The sequence below is a fragment of the Microtus pennsylvanicus genome, chromosome 9 (genome assembly GCF_037038515.1).
Source record: "Microtus pennsylvanicus isolate mMicPen1 chromosome 9, mMicPen1.hap1, whole genome shotgun sequence".
Taxonomy (NCBI): Eukaryota; Metazoa; Chordata; class Mammalia; order Rodentia; family Cricetidae; genus Microtus; species Microtus pennsylvanicus.
The window spans coordinates 43,311,080-43,338,730 of record NC_134587.1 but is presented as its reverse complement, the minus strand read 5'-3'; the positions used below and the strand labels follow the sequence as shown (position 1 = coordinate 43,338,730).

Here is a 27,651-nt window from a genome sequence, read left to right as displayed (position 1 = left end):
CTCAGTGGAAAAAAGCATTTTTTTTTCCTTAAGACCAATCCAGTGATCTGCCTAAATTCAGCCTTAAAAGGCTTTATATCCTCAAGTCTTGAGTTTGCTTCCCCCTTCCTGGAGGTTGCTTGCCAGTGTTTTAGGTTTGCTCCAGAAGCCTGTAATCACTAAGCTGAGTTCTGAGGGTCTATTAAGAAGGCAGCTTTTCAATAAGCCACATTCAAAGGCTGCCTGCAGCCAGGAATACCCCTGTAGCCACTGAAAACTATTAAAAATACATAAGACAATTTTCGTCTTTTAAAAGTCCCAAAGAAAAGATGTCTTTTAGAAATTTCTTCTAGAAAGCTGCAATTTTTATTTCCTTTATCTCACAACCAACAAGGGACAAGGAGACTGTAGCCAAAAGAGGCAGTCACCCGAGTGCCCCAGACTCCTCCTCCTGTGTAGACTCCAGGCCTCCTCTCTGCCCTTAGAGGACAGGTGTGAGCACCTGTGTCTGGCCGTGTCTCCCCCCCTTTATTTTTAAGGCTGGAAGAGGAAGAACAAAAGGGAGAGGAGAGAAAGCCTCTTTTTGGGCAGACACTCTTCCCTGCATTAATAGAGATTTAACAACACGAAAATGGTTTTGGTTTAGTCACATCATCCTGCTACCTGTTTGGCTGATGACAGTCTAGCTGATTTCACAGTACACAGTGCCCCTAAGGGTTTTATCCACTACGATGTCAGGAGAACCGCCACTGAGGAGTCGTGTTACCAAAGTGGACATTTGCTGTTGTCATTAGCAAGGATTTCTCACCTCTTAACTGATGTGAGATGCAAACTTTTCCACTGCCCTCCTTTCATTAAGCCACCTCAGCAGCACAACTGTCACCTTGCCTGCATTTTTTTTTTAATATGAATGTGAAATTAGTGAGGATGCCCTTTCCCCTGGCGGACAGAATCCTCTGTTATTAAAAAGTAAAGCACTTTAATAATGAAAACTTTTTCCTCTTTTTCCTGTGTTTTAACTGTTTAAAATTAATGAGAAGGGCAGAATGGTTGTCAAAGCGATATTGAAAGCCGGGCAGCCAGGACCGAATAAGCACAAAAATCCCTCTAGAGTGTTAAATAAACAGAGCTGCAGCCCTCTCTGAATCCCTCTGTTGGTTATTGTATACATTCTGTAACAGCTCTCAGAATAGATCTGAGAGCCAGGGAGGCAGAGAGGTTTCAGAATTCCAATAAAGGCCTCAAATTAAAGACAGCCTGGTGCGAATTCCAGGAGAAAATTAAAGAGACCTCAAGCTTAAGTGACAGGTGACTTGCTTCTGTGTCACAACTGTCAGGGGATTTAGTGATAATATGGCAATATATTACAAAGGGCTTTTCTTATTCCCCCCTTTAGGTTTCAAAATGAGGCATCTTTTCTTCCCAACCAAAAAAAAAAAATTACATATATATAATGTGAGTGTATGTACAAGTGAAATGTGTAGAAAAACGATAAAATCAGGCTTACACCGTTAAAATGATGAGGTCAGTTTTAGTGAAACATAAGAAAAAGTTAATGACAGAAAACAATACATTTAGGAAAAAACATGTCTTACCCCCAATTCCAGAAATACTTTCAGACTGCCCCTCCTGAGAATGAATGAGGCAATTTTTGGTTGTGGGGAGGATGGTCTAAATTTAAACTGAAGACAGAACGGGGCATAGTTCGGCAGTGCCACCTCAGCCCTAGACAGGTAAATGCTCCTGTAATGAGAGTGGGTCAGAGCCCCGAGGCTTGTGAGCAGGCAGCACCTGCCTCTCCCACCCTCACAATCACAAGCTGGCTACTGGCTAATGAAGCCAACCTGCAGCTAGCAGACTACGGGCAGTTGAGAAAAACATGCTTCCAGCCTTCTACTGGCTCTCGGTGTGCCTCTGTCTGCAACACCCCACTGATCCTGGAGACAAAAGACTATGAGAAAGAATGAGCTAGGGGCTCTGATCTGGTTTTAACACTTTCCAATGCCGGCGACAGTTTGGAGAATTTTACAAGTAGAGTACATGGGACACACACACACCAAAAAAAAAAAAAAAATTAAAAAAAAAACTTGGATGAAAACATGCTGGGAGGGTGCACATTCTCTCCCTGAAAGCTTCACAAAACCCAGCAGCCAAGAGACAGATGCCTCAGAGAAAGCTAGGCTGGAGCACTCTGACTATGAAAAGTTCTAGGTGATGGCAGTGGTGGGCAGGGTGTGTGCACAGTGGAGGCATTGTGCTGAACAGCCAACTTCCAAGATATAGTTAACTAAATGGGAGAATTTTGTTTTAATCACTTTCCTGCCAAGCTAAGCTTCACTCCATGGTCCCCAGAACCTTCTGAGTGCCTCCCAGTCAACCTGAAAGATCAAATTTATTCTCTTTGTAAGAAGGTGAACACTCACACCCAGACGCAGCTGTATATATATTTCATACACCTAAATATGAAATATACATTTTACAGATGCTTCTTCACTCGCTTTCCTTCTGTTCATGGAAGCCCAAAAACGTGTGTGCCAAAGGGACATTTACCATGGGCTCGAGTGGAGCTGGTGAAGAACACGAGCATGGTAACGAGATGCAGCATCTGTATGCTGGCCACTTGTGCATCTGCTGCAGAGCTGTCTGTGTTGCAGGGAGGGATTACCTGGTATACTTTTCATGAGAAACAGAACAGAAGCTGACCCAGCACCCACTGCACCCTTCCAGGCCAGTTATCTATGTGATGCAACACAGCAACTGAGATCAGGCATTCTTTCCTTCGCATTAAATGAAACTTGGTCCTACAAGCCAGGTCTCAGTCAACGGGAAGTCTCGTGTGATGAAATTTAGTTTTCCAAGTTAATCATATCTGGTAATGTCAGTGAAAACCCAATCTTACTTAGACTTCCTCCTCAAACAAATAGCAGCAAACTGTAAAACTATAAAAGCATCCAACTCATTTCTACCCAAAGGTGGGAGCCTGGGTGAGCTGGGGAGATGGCTGTCTCTGCTCCGGAGAACTCACATGGTTTGGAAGTAACAATGAGTTGTTTCTGCCTCATTTCAATTAAAACTCCAGACAACCCTCAAATATGGACAGTCTCATTCTCCTTCTACAGACAGGAAGACTGAGTTCCGGAGGAAGACAATCTGCCCAAGGCCACATAGATACCAGCTGCGAGGCAAAGACTCTTGCCCAGGCCTTTACAATGGCTCTCTAGGGCTCAGGACGTCTTTGAGTCTGGCCCCCAGCCAGGAAAGGCTTACGGAAAAGAACTGATGCTACAAGACCACAGAAGGGCAGATGTTAAAAATGACATGGCCAGTTGCTGAAAGGATAGAGAGAAATGCAGCTGCTCTGTTCCTTCCCTGGGGACAAGTCCTCCTGGGGGTGGGGGCACTCTTCAGACAGATAAAAGGAGCACCTCCCTGTAGAGAAAAGTCTGTTTAGGGATAAAACTCAAACCAAAGCTGGTCCCAGAAAAAGTCCGGAGAAGGTTAAGTTTGACCCAACTTTTTGGATCTCGTTTTGTCATTTTCTAGCCATTTCTCATTTCCGAATGGCAGGCACATATGTTCCATTTCTTTATACAGCACTGCCAGGGAAGTGTGGCCATCACACTGTGTAGCCTCCCCTACTTCATAGTATATCTCACACCACCCTCTCCTTAGAAGAGTATGTACACCTCTACTTTACACATGAAGAAGCTGAGACCTGCAAAGGCTAGCACTTCCCAGGGGCACCAGCTAAGAAGATGAACCAAGGACCTGCTCTTCACCCACTTTCAACTCCGCACCCTCCATAGCTCTCAAGCTCCCTGCTGGCACTGCAGAGCTGGACTGGAACCTCAAGAAGTAGACTGAAGTAGCTACAGGGGCATTAAAACATTTAAAAAAAAATTTAAGCATAAAGTTACAGAATAAACAGAGGTCCTTAATCCCTTAAAAATATACTGATAAGCTCACTCTAGTTATGGCTGTGATGTTTCTTTCACATGAAAAATCACTTAAAATAACTTGTTGATCAACTGCATCTTTAACAGCCTTTTCTAGTCACCAGGATCTGTGGTGTGGTATCAGTTACAGACCAAACCACCTCTGGAAACATCAAACATCTCTACCAGAAAAAACCAATTCAGTGTGGAGTTCAGAGTGCGGCTCTGTTGTAAAATACAGTGTACACCAAGGTCTTGGGCAGATCCCTCAGTGCCACTGGAAAAGAGCACTTCCAGCTGGTCGTGTGGTGCATACCTGGACACTCAGCACTGGTGAGGCTGAGCCAGCAGGACTCTGAGTTCAAAGCCAGTCTGAGTTACATTACACAGTGAAACCCTGTCTCATCAACAAAACAAAGAAACAAAGCAGCACTTCAGCTCTCCTGGGCTTTGGAGCCACAGTGCAAGGTTGATAAGAGTGCTCTGAGGGTAGATTGCTAGCTTCACTGGCTGTGCAGCTCCTTCACTCTAAGTACCACTCTCCTGAGGTCCTAGCTACCTCATGAAGTTACTAGAAAGATTTAGGGGAGCCCCACACAAAACTACTTACTGATGTAAACTCTTTTAGGTGTGCTCTGAAAGAAGAGTTTAAGCCAGGGCCAGGCAAATCTAGACCTGCCTCAAAGGCAGCATCGGTCCAAATAAGGGCACCTGATGCATGAGAGGAATAGCTCAGCCTGATCTAAATGGCTCTGATTTTCCCACTGCATCGGGTCTAAGAAAATAAATGTGAAATATTCAAGTAATTAGCCAAGTCACATAGATCAACACACATGTGCATACGCTACATTGAGCAATGGATTAGAGGGGTTGGGCTGAGAGGAGGGGGCGGGGGGGGGGAAATGCTCAGGTCTGTGAGTGAGCACAGCTCGCTATCTCCATATGGAGCTGCGTGCATAGTAAACATTTTTCTTCTTAATGATCTTAACTTTACTCTTCCTCTGTGGACAGTGCACTCACATTAAAAAATGGAGAACCTAAGTGTGTCTGAAAGAGAGACAGAGATATTTATTTCTTCCATTCTGCCATGAATGGACAGGTCTAGTAAGTGGCCTTGATGATGAGAGGGGCCACCACCTGGGTGAACTTACAATGCTGGCTCCAGATACGATGCCCTAGACCTCCTTTCTGTGGAGCCTGCTGCTGCCTGGCAGTCCTCCAGAATGGACTGGCGCCCATTAACTGGATGAGACTAGCAAACACATCCAGAGGGAAGAATAGGAAAACCCTACAATCATCAAGATCTGACTTCAGCTAATACTCACAGTCCTTAAAATATACACTCTGTTTGGCAGAACAAAGAGCCCACATATGAAGACCCCACTGCCCAGATCAAAATATGAGCCACTTACCTGGGCCCCTCTCTGTCTCCTTTTAAAACAATCATCCTTTCTCAGGACAGCCAAAATATCTTCCATCTTAATCTCAGAAACACTGTAAGAAGAGCACACGCAAGTCAGCGTTTTAACTTTCCCAGATATAGCCCAAATTCTGAAGTATAAAACTGTCCTGTCCTGAAACTAGACTCGAACAGTACAAACAACACCTGAGAAGAAACAGTAGGCTAGTGAGTACCTCAGCTGGTACAGGAGCATGCTACCAAGCCCACAATCTCACTTTAGGCACCAGGACCTACACAGTAGGAAGAGAGAACTGAATCCCAGAGTTGTCCTCTGACCTTAATACTTATATACCATGCCCCCCACACAGCATAAATAAATGTTAATAAAAATTCTTAGGAGGGTAATTTTTTTCTCTCCCTTTCTTCCTTCCTTTCTTTCCTTTTCTTTTCTTTCTCTTCCTCCCTCTCTCCTGAACAGGGGTTCTCTGTGTAGTCCTGGCTGTCTTGGAACTCATTCTGTAGACCAGGTTGGCCTCAAATTCAGAGATTCACCTGCCTCTGCCTCCCAAGTGCTGATATTAAAGGCGAGCACCATCCACACCCAGCAAGGGTAATATTTTTAGGCTTTTAGACATCTGATAAAAGGGAGGGTAGCAACAGGACCAAGTCAGCCAGTGTCCACTGCACTTCCACTTCCCTGATGGGTCTAAGGCAGGTTACCTGACACAGGACTTCTTCCTTCTATCTGGCCACTCATCTTGTCTCCTTTTTTCATCCACTTTTTTCAGGCATGGTCTCATGTACTCTAGGTTGCTATCCTTGACTCAATACGGAACCTAGGCTGCCCTGCCTCTACCCAGGGCTGGGATTATGAGCAAATATCACCATACTAGGCCTGTACTATTCTTATTTATTTGTATATGCTTGTGTATGTACATGAACCCATACATACAACATGGCTTGTGTGGGGGTCAGAGAGCAACTGCAGGAGCCAGTTCTAACACGTGGGTCCTGGGGATGGAACTACCTTGCCAGTCCTCTGCCATTACTTCTTACTAAGGCTTGGTTACTAATACAGAAGGCTTGTTTCCTGATGTAATACTTGGACTTGAGCAGACAAGAAAATAATCATTTTAAACAAGTTGTTAGAAAACCCCTTAACTATGGGCAAAGACTACAGTGGTGATGTTAACTGCCTCAGTTCTATTCACAGCTCCTCTGTTCTTTGTCTACTCTAGAGAATCTTTAACACTTGTCTCTTCATCATTCAGGGCTGAGGACCAAATGATCCCCAAACCTGGAGTCATATGCAAGCAAACTGTTGAAGCTAGGAGTCAAAATAAGAGACCACGACTGAGAAGCATCTGGGCTTCCAATACACCCAGCAACTACAAGGCCTTGTGGCTCTGGAACTGGGAGCAACATGGAAGCACAACCAGAGATAGAAAATGTGAGTTGCTGAGCTCGGCTTCCAGAGCAAAGGGAAGGAGGAGCTCCAGGGGAGAGAAACACATCATGAAGAGACAAATGATTTTGTTGTATGTTTTCTTTCTTCTTTCAGAAAATGTAACAGCAAATTAAAACATGAATGGCAACCTCTTACCGGCGAAGACAATTCTCTCCCTTTCCCCAACGGTTACTCTGACAAGGCTATGAATGAAAATGCCACATCTGACAGCCACAAACCTGAGATGTGTCAACTCCTCCTGAGTGCCAAGCCCCAGCCCCCACCCTCAGCATCACACAGACCTGGGAAGGAGAGATGTCTCTACAGCAGGGAGAGGTGGCTGCAGCAGGAGTGAGGGTTGGGAAGACAGGAGGCAAGGCCAGTGTACTCCTTCCCCCAGAGCATTTTCTCCTGCCCACCCCCACCTGTGAAGGACAGAGGCAGGCGTGTGACTGAAATCCGCCTCCTACACCTGAACACTAACGGGGGTGGGGGGTGGGGGGGGTGGACGACGACACACGGGGACACAGCTGCACTTAGGCTTCTCTCTGTCCCATTTGACTCCCATTTGCTACCTTTGTGGGAGGGGGCAGACACAGGTACACAAATGGAAAACAAATGTAAGAACTTGGAGTGAAGTGGGGTTTGGTGGCTCACAGCTACAATTACAGCATGTGGGAGGCTAAGGAGGACTGACAAAAGCCCAAGTGAGTTCAAGGCCAGCCTAGGTTACAGAGTAAGATCCTGTCTTAGACCACAAGATAACAAGACAAAACAACAACAACAACAACAAAAAAAAAATGGGAGTGAAATTTTAAAACTGAGAGGAAAAAAATGTGATAAACAGCTAGGGCTAAAAGATGTGATAAATGGCGGGCAGTCATAGTGCAGGCCTTTAATCCCAGCCTTCAGGAGGCTGGTGCAGGCGGATTACATTTTAATAAACCAGCAATACCTTTCTAAGCAAGTACTTAAAGCAGGAAGGAACTAGCACCATAAACAAGTGAGAAGGACTAAGAAACCAAGTCTGAGCACTCAGATGGAGGCAGTAACAGCTCGGGCACCTGCTCTTGCCCAGTATGCTAGTGTGAACTGTAAGGAGAGCTCTGCAGCCCCCACACAAGGCAGGTGGCAGTTTAGCAGCTACTCAGCACCCAATGCCTAGTTCTTGTGTTCTCAAGCACAAGACATGCACATCCCCCTCCTCCACTGACTCCTTTTTAATGATTAATGTGCCCTTTAGATTTCAAAAATGTTCCGGGCTATCCTTTCTATTGCAAATAATGTGATTTTTCTAAAAAAAAACATTTTTTAAGTTTTTTTTTTTTGAGACAATGCAAAAATCCAGACTGGCCTTGAACTCACTAAGTTGTAGATAACCTTGAACTTCTGATTCTCCCAAATACTATGGCTACAGGTCTGTCCCACTACACTCAGTTTTCTCCATACTTGGGTTATAACTCAGGGATCTGTGCATATTAGCAAGTATTCTACCAACTCCAGCTCTGACAATTCACTCTTTCTTATTAGAGTTTATTTTAGTTTGCATTAAGTCAAAGCAACAGCCTGCATAAAGATATCAAAGAATTGTGATGCCTGCTGCTCCCTAGTAACCCAGGGTCCAGTATTTAGAATGATTACGTCTAGTCATGAGACAGGTGGCAGCAGGCTGGGACCCTCATCCTATGTGACAGTTTTTATATTACTCTGCAGATACCCCTGAAATGCTCAGCTCCTTTCCTCTGACACGTCCCTATACTCATCTTTCTCAACACTCATGTCAAAGCCTGGCCTTCCTGTGTCTTTTCTTTCATGTAAACAGCACAGAAGTGCTGACATTCAAGAAGATGGTAATTAATATATCTTTAAAATAATCGGCTCACTAATAATTCCTATTTGAATTAGTCACTGTCCCTTTTCAATTTTAGGTTCATTTTTGAACCCTGCACAGAAATTAACCTGAATGTGTTTATTAAAAAGAAATCAAGACAAGAGACAGAAGCACCTGTGCTGTTAGCTCTGGTGTTTGACACATGCCACTTGTAACTGTGGCCCCTCAGGTTCTGAGGACTGTGACAGAGTGAATAGGCCTGGGGAGCCCCCTGGCAGGCCACAAGGAGTATCAAGCAGTCCCATACTGGAGGGCACTGATCCAGGTGGAGATATAACCAGAAGGGAGAGATGAACTACCTGAACAACACAGGGCATCTCATGAGTGAGACCAAACATGTGCTCCTTCATGAAACAAAACCATTCTTTCACTTGGCAGACTGTTAAGATGAGGAGCAAGGCAAATAGAAGGAAAACCCAAGCTATCTTAATTTTGGTCCACTTGAATGACCACCAGGAACAGGTGCCCACCTATACACAAATTCCCACACCAACGATCTTGAAAATTCTGAGAAATCTCACTAGACAGGGTCATGCCTACTGGGAAATGTGGTGAGAGCTGGCGAGACAGCCATACACAGCTCTGCAAGTCTGTGGTCAGTCGTACTGGTATCCTCGGACCAGGTCTCTAGCACTGTTTACAACTTTGTACAGGGAAGAGTGTCCTTCCATGAAACGTATGGCTGGTCAAAGAGGAAAAGACAGGAACCACACGGCAGCCCCCACCCCCCCCCACACACACAGCACAGCATCAGTTCTAAGCAGCACCTAAGCAGCCAATGAGGCTTCTGGGCTTGGCATGCATCACATTCTACCACCTTGGGCAGACACACAGCTCTTCCAGGGCTTCCAAATAGACTTGTATTCATCACCCTGTCATCTGAGTAGAAGAAATTCTTAAAAGCAGATCTGTGTCAAAAACTGCAAGCCTTTACAAGATGAGATTTATGGAAGGCCAGACAAGTCCCTTTAAGTGGCCTGGGCCAATCATTTCCCTGTGAGCTTCCCACAGGGGTATGAGATGGAGGCTGCAGATACACAGCCAGCTGCCTTATTCTGACTGCTCTGAGGATCCCTCCTTCATGAAGGGAGAAAATTCTGTGCTGAGCAAAACATTATTATTCCTTTAAAGACAAATCAGCACTGAAGCTGAAAGGTGCTAAGCTCAAGGATGAAAGCCGAGCATGAAGAGGCCTTGGAGAAGTTGGCTGTAAGGGCATGCCTCCTACTGAAGAGCTGAAAAGCTAGGAGCACAGACCACCCTATACCTTACTAGCACTGCAATGGGAACTGCCAGGTGCAAATGGTACTGAGGGTTTCAGTTTTTGCCACTGGCTATTCTAGAACTCATTTAGGGATCACAAGGGTTAATGGCTCTTCAGCAGCTTACAAGGCCCATCCACTCAAAAAGCGACAGAAAGTTAATTACGTGAGATCAGCTGAAACCCGGCTCAGGTTTCTGACTCACTTGATTTTGTGAGAAGCCAACGAGTTGACATATTCTGCCTCCGAAGGAGCCAAAATGAGCAAGCTGCTCCCATGACAGCCAATCCGGGCAGTTCTTCCAATCCGGTGAATGTATTCTGCAGGTGAAGACGGAGCACTGTACTAAAAAGGACAACACAAATTAAGGCACTCATACATCAAGGTACTGCCACTAATTGGGAGAGTAATACCCCTCACCTGCCTCCAGGTACCCTGGCTACGGCTACTCTAACACAATCAGAAGCCGTCATTCAACCCTGAAGCTCCTGGCTTCACTGGAACAAGGCTCTGACATAAAAATGTGAATAGTGGCCAAGTTTCAGATGAATAAGACATGTCTCATCGAGTGTCTTCTTTTGAATTTTACAGGTCTCTTCATTTTCTTACTTGCATCTTTTCACTGAAGTGACTGGGCAAGCTGAAATGCAGGCAGGTGGGGTAAATTTCTCAGGGATGGCCACACGACCTTGGCCTACTTCCTTGGTAGATGTAGCAGCTGGGAGGCAGGAATAGCGGACAAGAGGCGTTAAGAATGAAGGGCACCACCACTGTGTTGGCAGAGACCATTTTTGCTGCTGGCCCTAGGGGCAGTCCAACCACCTAGCTGCAGCCCTATTCTGTCCCAATCGGGGAAGTAGATAGTCAAGATCAGACAGGGCAGGCGTCTACTCGGAGAGTGTGTTCCTGACCTAAGGGAGGGACAGTTCCCACTCAGCAGAACAATCAGGCAGGCATCCTGCTATCTCTGGCAATAACTTTGCCATCTTTAGAGTGTTCTCTCTCTCTCTCTCTCTCTCTCTCTCTCTCTCTCTCTCTCTCTCTCTCTCTCTCTCTCTGTCTCTCCTGCTACACAAATGGAAAATCAGTAGACCAAGGAGAATATACTTCATGAAAGGTTTCCCATAATCAGAATCTGCTCCTGGCACACTAAAATCACCCGTCTACCCCCCTCTCCCATTGATTCTGTGGACAGCAGGAAAGAGACACAATGCTTCCAGTCCCAACATGATAACTTATGATGCGCAGATCAAATTTTGCAGTCTAAGACAAGCCACAAAATGTGAATAAACCATGAGTCATGTAAACAGGGCACGTGTCCCTTGGCCCCGACTGACAGGCTTAAAAATACCAATCTGCAGACTAATGAAAAGAAAAGAAAAACAAAACAAAACAAAACCCACTAGACCACAGCGCTAACACCTGTACCCTGCAGCAAAGTGTCTAAGGCAGGAGGTTTGTGTAAGATCCTGTCAGGATCTTAATTGCTCCCTGCAGGTCAATGTACATGGACACCAATCTCAGGACAGCTGAGCCATCTCCTCCTGGACACAATGAAGCCTCCCAAGGGCCTGGGTAACTCCTGTTATTTTAAAACTCTTGAAACTTCGGTTTGTTACAAGAAATTAGTCCGGAAGCCAGAGAGTTTGCCACCCTCTCCTGAGAATGCACCCTGGCTGTTCTGCTGCAGTGTTGCAGAGGGGCTGGGCTAAGGAAAGATGTTAGAACTGTACAGACAGGGCTGGTTGGCTGCTTCCTGGTTACCAGGGCAACACCCAAGAGGGTACTAATGATCATACAATGCATCTTCTCATGCTGATATACTCACAACACCTCAAAGACTAGATTACCTGAACAATCCAGGTGACTTGTGGAAGATCTAAGCCTCGAGCTGCAACATCCTTTAAAACAAAAAGGATATAGTTTATGGTTTAAAACTGAGTCCATCCTCCCCTGCCCCTTTTGGAGACAGATTACTGTGCTATGGCCCTAGAATGTTTTAGCCCAGGCTGGCCTTGAAGCTAAGGTAATTCTCCTACCTCAGCCTTACCAATGTGTCACCATTCCTTGCTGAGTTTCTGAACTTTTTTTTTTTAAATATTTATTTATTTATTATGTATACAATATTCTGTCTGAAGGCCAGAAGAGGACACCAGACCTCATTACAGATGGTTGTGAGCCACCATGTGGTTGCTGGGAATTGAACTCAGGACCTTTGGAAGAACAGGCAATGCTCTTAACCTCTGAGCCATCTCTCCAGCCCCTGAACTTTTAATACTTGATAGTACAAATTCTGAAGGTGTAAACACACACACACACACACACACGGAGGCACACATGCATGCAAACATGCTTCTGAATACAACTTCAGGTGGCTTAAGGGCCCATTGAAATCCATCTATCATTAAAAATTCTGAATCAGGGGCTATTGAGATGGTTTAGAGGGCTTAACAACCTGAATTTGACCATTAAAACCTACATGGTAGGAGGAGATGACCCAATTCCCACACGTTGCTCTCTGATTTCCACACATATACCAGGTCATGCAACTCACCCATACCCAATAAATAATATAAAAAAAAATTCTGGCCTGGGGGTGAGAAAGACAACTTTCACAACCCATATAACACAATATGCAGGTCAGCCAAGACCTTAAATTGCAGCTGGCAATGGATCATGTAAGAATTCTGAAATCCTGGATAGCTTTGATGGCACACACCTGTAATCCCAACGCTTGAGATTGAAGGGAAGAGATCAGGAATTGAAGGTCATCTTCAGCTACAAAGCAAGTGTGAGGTCAGCCTGGGCTATGAGAGACCATGTTTCAAATAAATAGCCATCTCTCAAATAATTTAGAAAAAAGCCATTTAGGATCAATGTATCCATGAACCATTATCCCAACCCTATACGTCTAGTAATGCTGAGTGACAGCAGTCATATAGCAGCTAGGATACTTCTGGAGTACCTCTCAAGGCACAGTGTTTACTGAGGATGCTGTCTGCTGGGTTTAGAGCAGCAAAGATTAAGTAGTTTGCAGTCACTTCTGGGATTTAAGATTAGGACACACTCCAAACCTGCCCATCACTTCAAAGACTTGACTGGACAGCTGAGAAGCCATAAAAGAGATGGAAATTTATTTTCCCTTTCAACTGGTCACCACCCATTGAGCCCAAGTTCTCAGCTTTCTCTATCCTTCTGCCATTCTGGCAGAGACTAGATGGAACTACCCAGTCTGTAGCAGTAATGTACACTTAGTTTTCACATTCAAGGCCAGCAGTAAGAGCAAGAGTCTACCAGCACCCAAGACACCAAGTGGAGCTCAGTATTTTACCTACAATACTTCAACTTTAATTAAAAATATTAAATTTATTTATTGGGGGAGAGGGTGCATGCCACTGCACATGTGTGGAGGTCAGAAGACAAATCTGCAGTACTGGTTCTTTCCTCATCTGTATGGTTCCTAGAACTTAAATCACGCTGTCAAGCTTAATGGCAAGTTCCTTTACCTGCTGAGCCATCTCATCAACCTGCCTTCACCAATCTTAAAGCAGCCATCACCCCCACTTGTCAGAGGGGAGGAAAAACACCCAAGGTTTGAAGCCTAGGATACAACTATGTGGGGGAGGTATAACCCTCAGATGCAGGCCTGCTTCCCTTTTGCAAGGTCTTATTTGCCAATAGTACATTTTACCATGCAAGAGATGCTGAATCCCTCAAGCACTGAGGTGGGAATGCAGAACCATACACACTCTCATTGTAGAGAGCCTGGTCATACTTACAAAGCTCATCTACACTTGCTTCACTTCTACAGAGATCCTGCCAAAAGGCAATACCAGGTAAGCAGAGGTTATTCATTCAGCACTGTCTATGAAGAAACAGATTGAATAAAAGATGGAAAGAAGAAAACTCTAATTTAGAGAGTTTTTTAAAGACCTTTGAGTACGTATAATATGCTTTTGTGTAAGAAACACAAGCATAGTCGTTTAAAAAAAAGTGTTCCTCTTTAGAGGAAAGAGGAGACCAGCAGGAAGACGGGTCACAGACACAAAGTGGACACTAGAGTGTCTACTGTGAAGGAGTGTGATTAGCTCTTATGCAATAGGAACCAATGCGGTATACAATTAACTCTTGCCGAAGACTAAAGCCTAGAAGCCAAATCCAATCAACTGTCTAGAACCAATTATTAATTTGCAGGAATATGAGAGACAGGGAACATGCTAACCAACTCCAAAAAGGCGCACTTTAAACAAGACCACAAAGGAAGAAAGCTGGAGAGACTACTCGGTAGGCAAGCATGAGGACCTGAGTTTGAATGCCCAGAACCCTTGCAAAGCCAGGCACAGTAGTGCATGTCTGTAAGTGGCAAACAATAGGGTACTTGTCTCAAATAAGGTAGAAGACGGACTGAAGCAGTTTTCTAACACCCATACATGGGCACAGTCATGCCCACACTTGCAAGCACACAGGAAAAAAAACTAAAAAACAAATAATCTGATTTCTATAGCCCCACCCAAAAAATTTAGGGTGGGGCTTTCAGTGAGAAATTATAAAAACAAAAACCATTAACTAGATGGATGAGTACCCTGAAAGGACTCAAAACTGCCAACAGCTCTGTGTGGTGGTTCACACCTATAATTCCGTAATTCCAGTGTTCAGAGGCGAAGGCAGGAGTATGACATTGAGCTAAAGGCCATAGCATGTTCATAGCAAGTTCTAGGCAAGCCAGGACCACAAGGTGAAATCTTGTCTCACACAACAACAAAAAGTAACTTCTTTGGACAGAGAAATTCAAGGTGGTTCTTACTTTTCTCTTGGTATTTTCCTATGGTGTTTGTTTCTTTTAAACAATAGGTGCTATCATTTTTTTCTGAAAATTTGACACAGAAAACTTTAATTTAAACCTACAGAAGAGTGAGTGGTTTGTCCATCTTTTCTCTAATCCATCAGCTGCTAACGTTAACGCATCTGCTTTTTCCTTCCATATGAGGACACAGACACAGGAGACACATACATCGCACACTTGCAAATGTAGTGGCAGCTCAGTCTCCCACACTTCAGCAGGCCTTCCACTCCTCTACTCAGCACCACATGAGCAACTCTGAGGGAATCAAAGAAACACCGTTTTCTTATCAACCAAATCCTACGGCTGCTTTTCTTTCCAGTTCAGAAGTGAGCAATGAACACAATCCCTGCTCAAGAGCTCTAGATTTCCTTAATCTGGCAGTGCCAGTGGTGGTCTGAATGAAAAGGGCCCCCATAGACTCATAGGGATCGGCATTATTGGAGGTACGGTATTGTTGGAGGAAGTGTCACTGGGGGTAGGAGTGGGAATTAAGGTTTTAGAAGCTCAAGCCAGGCCCAGTGGCTCTCTCTCTTCTTGCTGCCTATTAATCCAGATGTAGAACTCTTCAGCTATTTATCCAGAACCATGCCTGTCTGCTTGCCTCCACGCTTTCTAACATGACAACAATGGACTAGACCTCTGAACCTGAAAGGAAGCCCCAATTAAATGTTTTTCTTTATAGGAATTGCCAATGGCCATTGGTGTCTCTTCACAGCAATAGCACACTAAGACAGTGCTCCTGCTTCCCACTGACGTTAGGGTTTAAAAATTTTTTTATATGTATTTGTGTGGGCCTGAATATATTTTTATTTGTTTGTTTTCTTGAATGTATGTTTAAGTGTACCATGTGTATACAGGTCTGTAGTGGAGACCAGAAGAGGATGTAGGATCTCCTGACAGTGGAGTTACAGTCAGTTGTAAACCAGTGATGTGGGTGCTAGGAACAAAACCCAGGTCCTCTACAAGAGCAGCAAGTGCTCTTAACTGTTGAACCACCTCTCCAGCTTCTTGTTTATTTTTTTGATGCTCTCCAAAGAAACATTCCACACTCTAGGTAAAACTGTTTCCACACAGTAGGGTTCAGGCAGGCATTCTGGTAGGATGGTACCTTTGGGGCAGTATGGACTACTCTCGACTCCAAGACACAGGGAGGCCTGCTGGCTGCACACAGGAAATGCTGTGCTTTATCAGTGGGCTGAGTGGTGTTCACCAGCTCTCTCCACTAAGAAGGGACACAAGTGTAGAGTTTGGACTCAAAGTCATGGGAGTAATCTTCCTCTCAACATTTCACCCAAGGATCCTGACTCTATTGGTACCCCTTGTCTGTACCAACTGAGACTGATGATGTAAAGGATGACTTTCTAAGTCCAGCATGCTTTCCTTAACATCACTGCTGAACATGTCTGCATTAAAAACAGCTTTCCCTTCCACTTTTTTCTAGCCCATTGCCTTAATTACTCGGCCATGACTACAGAAGCCCTTCCACTATTTAACAGTAAGCATTTTCCCAAGTGTGTTGCTAAAGGCCTTTAGTCCCAGCACTCAAGAAGCAGAGGCAGGTAAATCTGTGAGCTTGAGGCCAGTCTGGAACATAAAGTTCCAAGTCACCCAGGACTACACAATAAAACACTGTTTCAAAAAACAGAGCAACAACAAAAGTAACAATTGGGATAAATAGCCTTTTAAAATAAGTCTATGCTAAGTTTCTGTAAGAAGCAAGGAAAGGACTGAACAAGATGCTTGAACAGGACCAGGCTGCACTCCTAAGTTTGTAAATGGAAGTTAATGCTGTCAGCCCAGCATCCTTTGAGAGTCTGAAGCTGTGGAGCTCACAATCTACAATATTTGTGAGAATGCAATCTAGAATGTTCTACAAGCACAGGGGAGCAGAAACAGCTCTCAGCACTAACCACTGTCAACACCGAGGAAACTGATGGTGTTTCATTCTGCCCAAACTCTTCGTGTGAAATGATGAATGCTCAGTGCTCTGACACAGGGTTGGGGCTACCTGAGCTTTTCAGACAGGCTGTGTGGAAAGTTTAATGCTCTGCTGGAATAGACATACACAGAAAACAATAGCAGTATCTAGATGAAATTGAGCCTGGAGAGGCCATGTCTGGCCCTCACAAGCTCTACCCCACACAACAAGCTTAGTAAATTCAGCCAGGAAACAGATTAAATTCTACAATAGGGTTGAAGATACAGCTTAGTGGTGTGGCACTTCCTGTTGGGTGAAGCCTTGAGTGAGCTCCCCAGCACACAAACAACCTAAAACCTAAAACAATGACTGAAATTTACTAAATTGCAATATGCTGAAACAATGAGCGTTGAAGGTCACAAGCAGCTGCTACTCTACCCAGTCACCCACCTGCAGTTTCCCTCTCTGACAGTATTGCCAGGGAGCCCAGGCTGAATGTGAACTCCTTTCCTCCCATCTCAGCCTCTCGAACTTGGACTGCAGGCATGTACCACCCTGCTGGACTCTGCTGTTTCTTCCACTGTGTAGAGCTTGCTAACAGCCAATCCCTCTCACACCTAGGTTTAATTCAGACACTTTCTGCATCCCCTTCCCAACACTAGAGAAAGGAGTCAGACCTGGTCCACAGCAGGGAGGACTGGCACCAGCCTGGCAGCACTGGGAGTCAGCCAGGTTGGGGAAGATGGTCAGTCTGCTGCACCAAGTCACCCACATGTACTGTGGCTAAGAACTATTTGTTAATGAAGGACAAATGAGACAGTGCATACAGGAACCATCCTAGCAACTATAACCAAGTGTGCATTTCATAATGAAGAAACCCTGACAACTCTAACACTTCTCCACTCTCCCTCACCACATCCTACTCGGCCCTCAGAGCAGCCAACAACGGCCAACAATGGCCCCGGCTTCTAGGAAGGTGTTAGCTACTCACACCAGATCAGTAAGAAATTGACTTGCTGGAAAGGCTTCAGTTCTGTCCTCTCAGCTCTCAAAACTTAAGCCTGATCACAGCCTCATTTTATTCCTTTAACCTAATTAGGGCAAAAGAATCACTAAAGTCAGCTCTGAAAGACATTCACCAACGAAGCCTTGAAGGCCCTGGGCTTGACAACTGGCGGCCTCCATGAGACCCAGGAGTACAGATGGAAGGCAGCTTGCTCAGGTGCCAGCCTGTCAGTTGGATTAAAATGACTCATTTATTTACCCAAGAACCTCACAAAGTGCTTTTACTAACAGGGAGAGGGAGCCTCCCTCTCTCTAAGAAGGGGCACACAAACTCGCCTCTGACGCCTTCCTGGCCTGCCAAAAGTCATTATTGCCATGTGTGGAAAGCCATCAGCAGGGTACAGGCCCCCGTTGTCCGGGTGACAGATTGGGCTGCGTAATCAGAGGAGGAAGGGGAGAGTGCAGAAGCTGTCAGAGGCGAGAGATCTTGGCTGGAGCCGCCAAAAAACTGGCAACATGAGTTAGCGTGACTGAGTAAACAGCAAACAATCTCCAAATGATCCTTCCATTAGCAGTGCAGAAACTAAGTGTTAAGGATAAACTTCCCTGAAAAGCACAACCAGAAGTGCAAGAGTCACATTCATGCAGGGCTCTGAACCCAGTCTGGGGACACGTACAGTCCTTGCTTCTTTGTCTCTTGGCCGCTGGCACAGTAAATTTCCCAGGAGGAGAGGAAATTAAGAACTGCAGACAGCAGTGTTTCAATCAGAGAAAACAAAACAAAAGCAATGAGCCAGTGGAGGGGCAGCACAAGGGACTCGCATGAAGCTCTTAGGTAGGAAACCTACCTGGTGGATACCCATAGTCTATCCATCCTAGGTGCGCTTAGCCAACAACTCAGGCATCAGAGGCCTCTCCTTTCTGAGCACAACACTCCATTCCATTCGCCCAGGGACAACCAAGGAGAGCAAACACACCAGGAAAAGTCCTGGTGCTGACCTTAAAACCAGAGCGGACTCTGAAGTTTCATTTTGTGGGTACCCAGTGGCATTTTCTTGCATGGATCTAAAGACAGTACTCCCTGCCACGGCTCTGGGCAAGTTATAACAAAGAACCAGCAGAAAAAAATACTCTGTAGATAAAACAAAGTCCCGAGCCCAATTCCTTTAATTTCTCAATTCTATTCAGAAAACAGGCCCCCAAGTTTCAGTATCCTTTCTCATCCTTACTCCTTGCCTCATTGATGTTTTACTTGAGACAGGATGTTTGAGGCTGAGGTTTGGGTCTTCCTGCTTCTACTTCTCCAATTCTGCGATTACAGGGAGCTGTGTACCATCACACCCAATCCATTCCTCTTCAGTTAAGACTTCTCTTGCACACAGAATGCTTCTGTCCCAACTCTCCTTTAGTTCAGCCCCACTCATGCCCTCACCACAGCCCTACTCTACCAAACAGCCAGTCTACAAGAGCCATGTATGTATTCAGCTGCATGAAATTACAAAGGTTCTAGCTTATAAGACAAGTAAAATTAAGGCGAACACACAGCCTACATACCTGTAACCACTACTAGCAGGGAGAGAAAAATGGAGTAGAGAAACTTGCAAACAGTGAGAAACACAATGTAGTTACGCTAAAGCTTCCTTATTTTCATAAAGACATCCATCTAGTCTTCTCTGCCTTATTAAAAGGATCTTAGGGCTGGAGAGGTGGCTCAGCAGTTAAGAGCACCGACTACTCTTCCAGAAGGCCTGGGTTCATTCCTAGCCCCACATGCAGCTCATGCCTGTCTGTAACTCTAGCTCTGGAGCTTCTGACACTGTCACACAGACACAGATGCAGGCAAAACACCAGTGAACATAAAAAAATAAAAATTACTAAAAAAAAATGTAAAAAGGTTGGTATAAAGAGAAAAAGACCCACACAACAATGAACACAATTCCTTTTATCAAGAGAAACCAGTTCTCGACCTGCCTCATTCTGACATGGCCCTCATTCCTCATTAACACCACGGAGGCTCCTGGAGTGTTCAGATAGCGTGGCGAGCAACAGGCTGCTTATAAGAAGGCAGAGTGACATTATTTCCCCAGCCCAACCATCATCTATCCCAGTGTGGCTCACATACACTATGGCTCACAGACACAGTGCTGAGAGAAAGCAAACAAATACAATAGCAACAGCAGGAACACAGAGGATACACCACCTATCATCATGGAACCCTAGTGGCATCGCATCGTGCCTCACAGGTAAGCCTCACCCAGTCTTTGCAGAGCTGAGAAAAGTTGAGACTGGCTGGGCAATGGTGGTGCACGCCTTTAATCCCAGCACTCAGGAGGCAGAGGCAGGTGGATCTCTGTGAGTTCGAGACCAGCCTGGTCTACAGAGCTAGTTCCAGGACAGGCTCCAAAGCCACAGAGAAACCCTGTCTCCATAAACTAAAAAAAAAAAAAAAAAAAAAAAAAAAAGTTGAGACTGCAGTATATATGCTGGAACCAACAAAGACAAGCCAACCACTATGAACAAAATGTTTAGGTAATTAGATGTGGACAAGGATTTGTTTCACTCATGGTGGGCAGGAGCTGCAGGCAATAGCCAGATAGAACAGGAAGTGAATATGTGCTTTTGACCCCAGGAAGATTTACCTTCAAAGGGTATGACCTTTTCTTTCATGTGGGGCCTCTAAAAAACACTGAGCTTCATTCCAGTACCTGGACTTTTTCTTTTGAGGACTTACAGCTTCCCAGATCTGGAAAGCATATCTTTTACATATGGGAGGCCTCAACATTTTCCATGATATATCCAGGACCTTAAGGCTCCTAACTCTCATTCCATCACAAAAGTTCCTATTTTATGTTTCAACAGAGACAATGTTTAAGTTCACCTTTCAGAACTTATTCTGAAATAAGCAAGTACATTAAACTGCATCTGTTTGTCTAAAAACAGGCAAGGTCCACCAGTCTCTTAGGCCTATCTGCTTACCCAGCTCCTGCATAAACACCACATGCCTACTACGCTCCTGTTGTGTTGTCACTGGGATAGAACAAGAACAAACAGCCCTGTCTTCACAGAGCTTATGATCCTGCACCTGTAGCAGATATGAACATCAGAGAGCCTAATGCGAAGGAACTAAAGCTGTAAGTGGGAAAGGCCCCAGGCCAGAGGTCAGAATGACACCGTCGGAGAACTGCAACATGGGCCTGGACAGTGAACAAAGAAGTGTGGTGAGAGCTTCAGAACATTCCTGCAGGCAGAAGGGCCACAGTCCATTTCCTTACTAAGTACCATATCTGGATTCATTCTTTGCTTCAGACATTTGAAGATGCTTTTAGAATAAGCATGAGCATCTGACATAAAGAGAAAGGTTATTTGCTCTGACACAGGTTTCCCTGGTAGGCAAGCCATTTAAGAGAAATTAAACAACATATGTAGGTCTGACAATGTATGCAGGAGCACTCTGCCATGTCCACAGGAAAATGATGGCACTAGCGTGAGGTTTTGGGTAGGCCTTATAGTAGATGGGAAAATATACTCTACCACCAAAGCTGACCTTACCTGCAAACTGCATATTGAAAGAAAAAAGACTCTATTACTTTAGAATTGAACATGGAATAGGAGTTCCTTAAAAAGTAACTGCAGTAAATGAGGCATTCAGATAGCTAAATGTCACTGTTTCCACTTAACACGGGCCTGCGAGATTTACTAAGTTCACAGTGCACTTTTCTTATTGTATATATGGGAGTTTTTACAATAGCCATTTATAAGTTATGTCACTCAGTTGGCAGAGGAAGAAAAAGTATTTTAATCTTGGGAGGGAGTAACAAACAGCTAAGAAAGTGAATCCCTAGAGAGGTAGGGAACAAGGAAGGCATGAGTTTTCAATCTCAAACAGCATTAGTGATGCACAGTAAGAAAGGTAAGGTATATACTGCAGGCCACAAGACAGGACTGCAGACTGAAGCAAATGAACTGGGCTCCTAGAACAATGATAGTCTCAGACAAGAGCAGACAGACCCTGCCAGGCGCTTTGACTTTTCTTTAAAAAGGTAAGCACGCATAGACATCTTGTTGTGCAAAGACTTTCTCAGCTCCAACTACTCCCAATAGCTGTAATTTACAAGTTTTTGGTTGATAAATTCACACCTTTTCAGACTAACAGCTGCCACTATTAGTGAGCAAATTGCCAAGTCTTCTCAACAGTGGCAGCCCATACCATGTAGCACAGCCAGGTGGCAATCCAGAGGTGCAGAGAAACCAGCTCCACCATTAGGGCCCAGGTATACCAGTTTTCAGGGGGTTGGACACAGGACAAACTGTCAAGGGATCAAAAGTTATAGCCATCTTTGGGCATGGTAGTGCACACCTTTAATCCTAGGACTCAGGGGCAGAGACAGGAAGATCTCTGTGAGGCCAGCCAGGACAACATAGTAAGACCCTATCTCAAATAACAGCAACAAAACAACAAAATAATCACAGCTACTGTTGTCACAGGAATTGACCCTGACACATAGAAGAGTGACACTCACCGTGCAGAGCAGGATTCCTGTTCTGGAACGTGAGAACTCGTGAAATACGGAAGTTCTTTCCTACAGGAACAGGAAAAGCCGGACAAACTCTTTGAGATAAATGCTTAACAGGGGGGTTTAAATTCATATAAATTCTCCAATTTCTTTTGTTCTATTTTTTTTTCCTAGCACAGAGAGGCTCAGCAGCAAAGAGGAAGGGGCTTCTTCACATCTCAGAGAGGCATTTTATGACTGAACCTGAGACCAGAGCCTTGTCAGCATCAATGGGGCACTGCCTTAAGTGCCATTCATTCATAAATACCAGCATCAGCAAAGGTCCCCATTTAAAATATTCTTAGAGAAAAATTAGTGCAGAGTTTAAAACTTTCCCCAATCAAGTCCAGTTTTTATCTAGAAATTATGCAACCCCAGGTGAATAAATTCGATATATAAATCAAACATTTATTGCTAGTGTACCACACAAATATTTATTGATTTATTTAGAGGCAGGATCTCACTAAGTAGCCCTAGCTATCCTGGTACTCACTCTGTAAACCAGACCTGCCTCTACCTCAGGAGTGTTGGCAATAAAGGTGTATGCCACCACGCTTAGCCGAAAAAAATTAATTTAAAAAACAAACTGTTCGGCCAGGCGTGGTAGAAAATACACATAATCCCAACACTTCAAAGACAGAGGTAGGTACAGCACTACCAGCCTGAGGCTAGCCTGGTCAAGCTACCAGAGTTTCAAGCAGCTTCGGAACTGAATGCGTACCTAAAAAAAATTGTGACCATATTTCAAAAGAAGCAAAGAAATAGAAACCAAACTAAACCAAATCAAAACCAACCAACCAACCAACCCCCCTGCCCCCCAAAAAAACCATTCTTTGCTAGGCATGCAACTTCATTTATTCAAGACTAAAACAGATCTGAGCACTAATGAGCTGGAAGTGCTTGCTTATATGCTAAGAATTCCATCTTGGCTGAGTACCTGATTACAGAACAAAAGGCACCAGCAGCTGTTTTTCAGAGTTGAGAATATCAGCTGCAGAAACGCATAGTACAAAATGACAAACACATGCTCAGCTTTAGTTCAGAAGTGATTTCTTGCCTACAAATCCGAGGACTTGAGTTCAGTTCCCCAGAAACCATACGCCATGAACCTCAACAAAAGCGGGGTATTGCGGCACACACTTGTCAAGGAAGAGGAGACAGGTAGATACCTGGGCACCCTGGCAGAGACCTGGTAGAGGGTTTCTGAGGAACAGCCCCTCACCCTCACACACAGCCACACACCTACACACATGAAATTGCTGAAAATTATCTCAAGCCAAAATTCACTTAATGATTTTCTATAAAACCCAAGCCAACTTAAACATTTCTTCTTCCCTCCCTCCCTCCCTCCCTCCCTCCCTCCCTCCCTCCCTCCCTCCCTTCCTTTCGTTTCTCGAGACAGGGTTTCTCTGTGTATCTCTGGTTGTACTGGAACTCACTCTGTAGACCAGGCTGGCCTCGATCTCACAAAGATCTGCCTCCCTCTGCCTCCCTGAGTGCTGGGATTAAAGGCATGTGCCGTCACCACCTGGCTTTAAATACCAATTTCTAAAATCAAACATTTTAACAAAACACAATTTAAAGATGTATTAGTTTGGTACTTACATGCTAAAAAATAAAGATAGGAAAATATTACAAGGCTTTGTTTTCCATTTGTATGCACAGCATAAGCACTGCAGTTCCACACAGCAATCTGAGCTGAGGGTTTTGGGCAGCTTTCATTTGTGTTGTGTAGCATGTGCACAGTGCACACACTGCATGTTCAAAACCAATGCTGCAGTGAAGTCACATGAAGTACCTTACGTTTGAGTTTAGTGTTGCTGTATTTTCACAGCCTCATACATGCAGTTTAAGAAGCTGTGTTCTAGAGAAATAAAGTAATACCAATTTTCTTAGAGGGCAACCTTCTAAAATTAAAATTTATAGAAACTGGGCTTGAGAAATAGCTCAGTAGTACTCCTTTACATGCAGGAGGACCTGGGTTTGGCCCCTGATATCCATGTCCAAAGCCACTTGCAACCCCAGCACTACTGAGGTACACAAGCAGACAGATACCTGGAATTTGCTGACCAGACAGTATAGTCTACCTGGTGAGCCCTAGGTTCCAATGAAAGACCCTAATCAAAAGACAAGATAAAGACTTCTGAGGAACCACACCCAAGATGACTTGTGGCCTGCACAAGAACACATATATTTATATGAACAACACTCACACACAATATATAAAATTACTAAGTCAGGGTTGACTCACATTTGTAGTCCCAATACTTATGAAGTTGTGGCAGGAGGACTTCTCTGAGTTCAAAGCTAGTTTGGGATTGAATTGAATACTAGGCAAGTCTAACAAAAATACTGATAATAACACTAAGCTAAAATTATACATTTTAATTGTAGAAAATCTGTATCTATATTAAAGAAAAAAATAAAATTAGCCTTCATTAAAGCATGCCATCAGCACCAGTAATACCTCAATACTTCCCTTTCTATGCCCAACAAAACCAAACATGTGGTTTACAAACATGGTGCCTCACTATACTGTAATACGCTTTAATCATACACAAATTGAACGTAAGCATCTCAGCCAATAAAAAATCCAAAGACTATAATATCTCATGAGGCAAAATAGGATTCAGCCAATCAGTTGCAACATTATTGCATGACCAGTGTTTTGTTACCAGGTGAGCCTCTCTAAAATAAGTTTCTATACTCATCAGTAGATCCCTTAGCTAATTTTTAAGAAAGAGATCGTGGGGGCAAAGGTGAGTGAATCCTGAGGCTTCGCATGAACTGAAGAATGCACACCAAGTGTGTCTCTAAGTCGCAGAGCAGCAGACACTTGAGATCTGGCTAGGCCTGCCAGCAACAGATAAAATAGAAAAGCTACTAACAATGCTGAGAGGATGTCTCCCTGTGGGCACTGGCACAGCCCCACTGCAATATGGTGAACAATTCTGGTCATCTGTGGACATGCACTCTATCCCATGGCTATAACCCCAGGGCACACCTGGCTCAGGGCGCCATCAAGGGACATAGCACCAGGGACTTTTCAAGTCTCAATGTAAGTAGGAGAGGTTAAGGAACTTGCCGGTAGGATTAGAGGAGAAAAGGATGTGTTAGTAGGGTCTAAGCTGGATGGGACAGACATTTGCTGCATGGTCCCTGTAACATTTACAGCTGTATCAGAGACTAGATATGATGCACCCACATACTGGATAAGAGAAAAGCCTACCAAACTCTTGGGCTTTAATTACCACTACGGCACATCTCCAAATGGTAATGTCTCTAGTCATCTAGGGAGACCATTCCTAGGTATTGGGGTCGTACCTGATAACACACCAGGAAAATGTAACTGGGATTCTTTGAATTAGTCTAGAAAAAGACACTTAACTTTGATAGATAGAGGACAAAAAGCAGGGAAATTACCTCCTGCCTTCTTTTTAGCTTATGGGGAGTCTGTGTAGACCGAATACTAACAATTATCAAGTTGCATTGCAAGGAACCTTGAACTATCCCTGAGAAAGGTAAAATTAAGACCATCAGCAGATAATGACGGCTGGGCACTCACTACATACCAAGTTCATCTGCATGAATTAGATGGTAGGCCAACCCTAAAAGAAAACACCACTATCACGTGACACTGGAGAACTGGAGACAGTTAGAGAGTTAGTAACTGGCAAAGTCAGGGCCAGAACACAAGCAGTCTTTCCCAGAAGGAGCACCATGTAGGACTACCATATCACCATGAAATGGACAGTCTGAGATCATTTACCTAGAGGCTCTCTTCAGATCTACTGAAACCCCTTGAGGTCCATATAAGTTACTCGGCACCTCCCCCACACCCCTGCAGAATGACTCTGGGACTGGCAGGTGCCCAGAGAATTAAAAACCAAGTTTAAAACAAAACCCAAGACCACATATGGTCCTCAAGAACAAAACTGATTGACTCAACCAACTGAAGAGCCGAGAGTATAATAGGAAACTAACAAAGGCGAGAATATTCTGTGCCTTCTATAGATCTAGTGGCAAAGAAGTTGTATCCATGAGTGACCTTCAGGAAGGTCACTTATCTGGGCTCCATTTCCTTAATTGTTAAAGCCAAAGAACAAAAGCATGAGGAAATGGACTTGTTACCGTCTCTTCAGCTCTCAACATGTGTTCACCCATGCCATCCTGACTTGCAGCTTTCTAATTCTCTAAGATGCCCAAAACCTCATCACAAGATGGTTCTTATTTCAAACCTACGGACCATCTAAGAGGGAGGTGCCCCTCCCATAAGCCACCCAATTCCCAAAGGACAGCCTCGTTAAGAGCCTAGGAGTGAGGCTTATACAGATCATCTAAAAGCAGGGAAGGGTACTCTTCTTCAGGAAGCTCACTCTGCAGGAGAGACCAAAGCCCTTTGGTGTGCAGTACCCTCTCCCAACCCAAAGTGCTCACAGAGTGCAGCGCTGTGTCTTGTTGACAATGACAGCCGCCGCGCTCAGCAGTACCATATGGGATCCACAATTTAGCTCCATTAATGCTCTTAATTTGAAGACATCAAGCCCTAATTACACACTGGGTACTAAAAAGGCAAAAGCCTTCCCTGGTGCCAGCTACTTAGTGCTACTCAGTTGCCGTAACAGCTGGCTGAGGTAGATGCAGGCCAAGCGGGCTGTGAGCTCTCTCAGGTGGAAGAGAGCTCCAGAGCAGGAGCCCAAGGAACAATAGGCTCCCTCACCAGCATCTTCCAGCAGCTCCTCCATTTTGGGCTGTTTTTGTCCTGGTCCAGGAGAGCCTAAAAGGACACAAGTGCACCAGGGCTCTCTATCTAAGAGGCTCATGGAATGTGGGGTAGGGAAGTGGGCTCACCTCCTGCTCCATGTTGCCGTGCAGCCGAAGGAATTTTAGTGGCCAGGAAGCAGATGGTAGCTGCTCTGAAGTGGGGGCCCCAGAGCGGCAAGACAGGGTGTGAAGGAAGAGGCTGTAGTGGAACTCCACCAGCTCACAACTTGAGAAAAAGACAATCATCTTCTGATCCTTCTCAAACTACACAAACAAATGGGGAAAGTAAGTACATGGCAATAAGCATAGATGCCCCTAAAACAAGCACATCTCTAAGGTACTTGTGCATGCCAGCCCCGATTTGGAAACACAGTGACACAACCTTTAATTATTAAAAAATTTCCATTCCACAAAGAAAATGACAAGAGCCTCAACCTCAAAGAGAAAAACAAATGTACTTTATACTTTGGGCCTGTCACCAACTAGTAACTCCAGGCCACAGTCCCAGGGTGCAGCAGCTCCTAAAGCTATCATTTCATATCCAGGGTCACTATGAATCTGGTAAGCAAATACACCAGGTCTAAGAGTCTACAAGAAATGCCTTGCTCCTGCATGCCTCTATCATCAATGACATTCCCGTTAGCCCCAACAA

The 27,651-nt window shown here is 44.6% G+C and overlaps 1 protein-coding gene across 1 annotated transcript in view; it reads right to left on the bottom strand.

Annotated features, from left to right (window-relative positions):
• Ddx31 (DEAD-box helicase 31) overlaps positions 1 to 27,651 on the bottom strand; it is a 70,638-nt gene that overhangs the window by 22,234 nt on the left and 20,753 nt on the right. The window contains exons 13-17 of the mRNA XM_075985602.1: positions 27,087 to 27,263; positions 22,203 to 22,262; positions 11,767 to 11,817; positions 10,122 to 10,261; positions 5,327 to 5,408 (exon numbers count right to left, since the gene is read on the bottom strand). Coding sequence (XP_075841717.1) covers positions 5,327 to 5,408; positions 10,122 to 10,261; positions 11,767 to 11,817; positions 22,203 to 22,262; positions 27,087 to 27,263 — 510 coding nt within the window. The remainder of the gene's footprint in view (positions 1 to 5,326; positions 5,409 to 10,121; positions 10,262 to 11,766; positions 11,818 to 22,202; positions 22,263 to 27,086; positions 27,264 to 27,651) is intronic.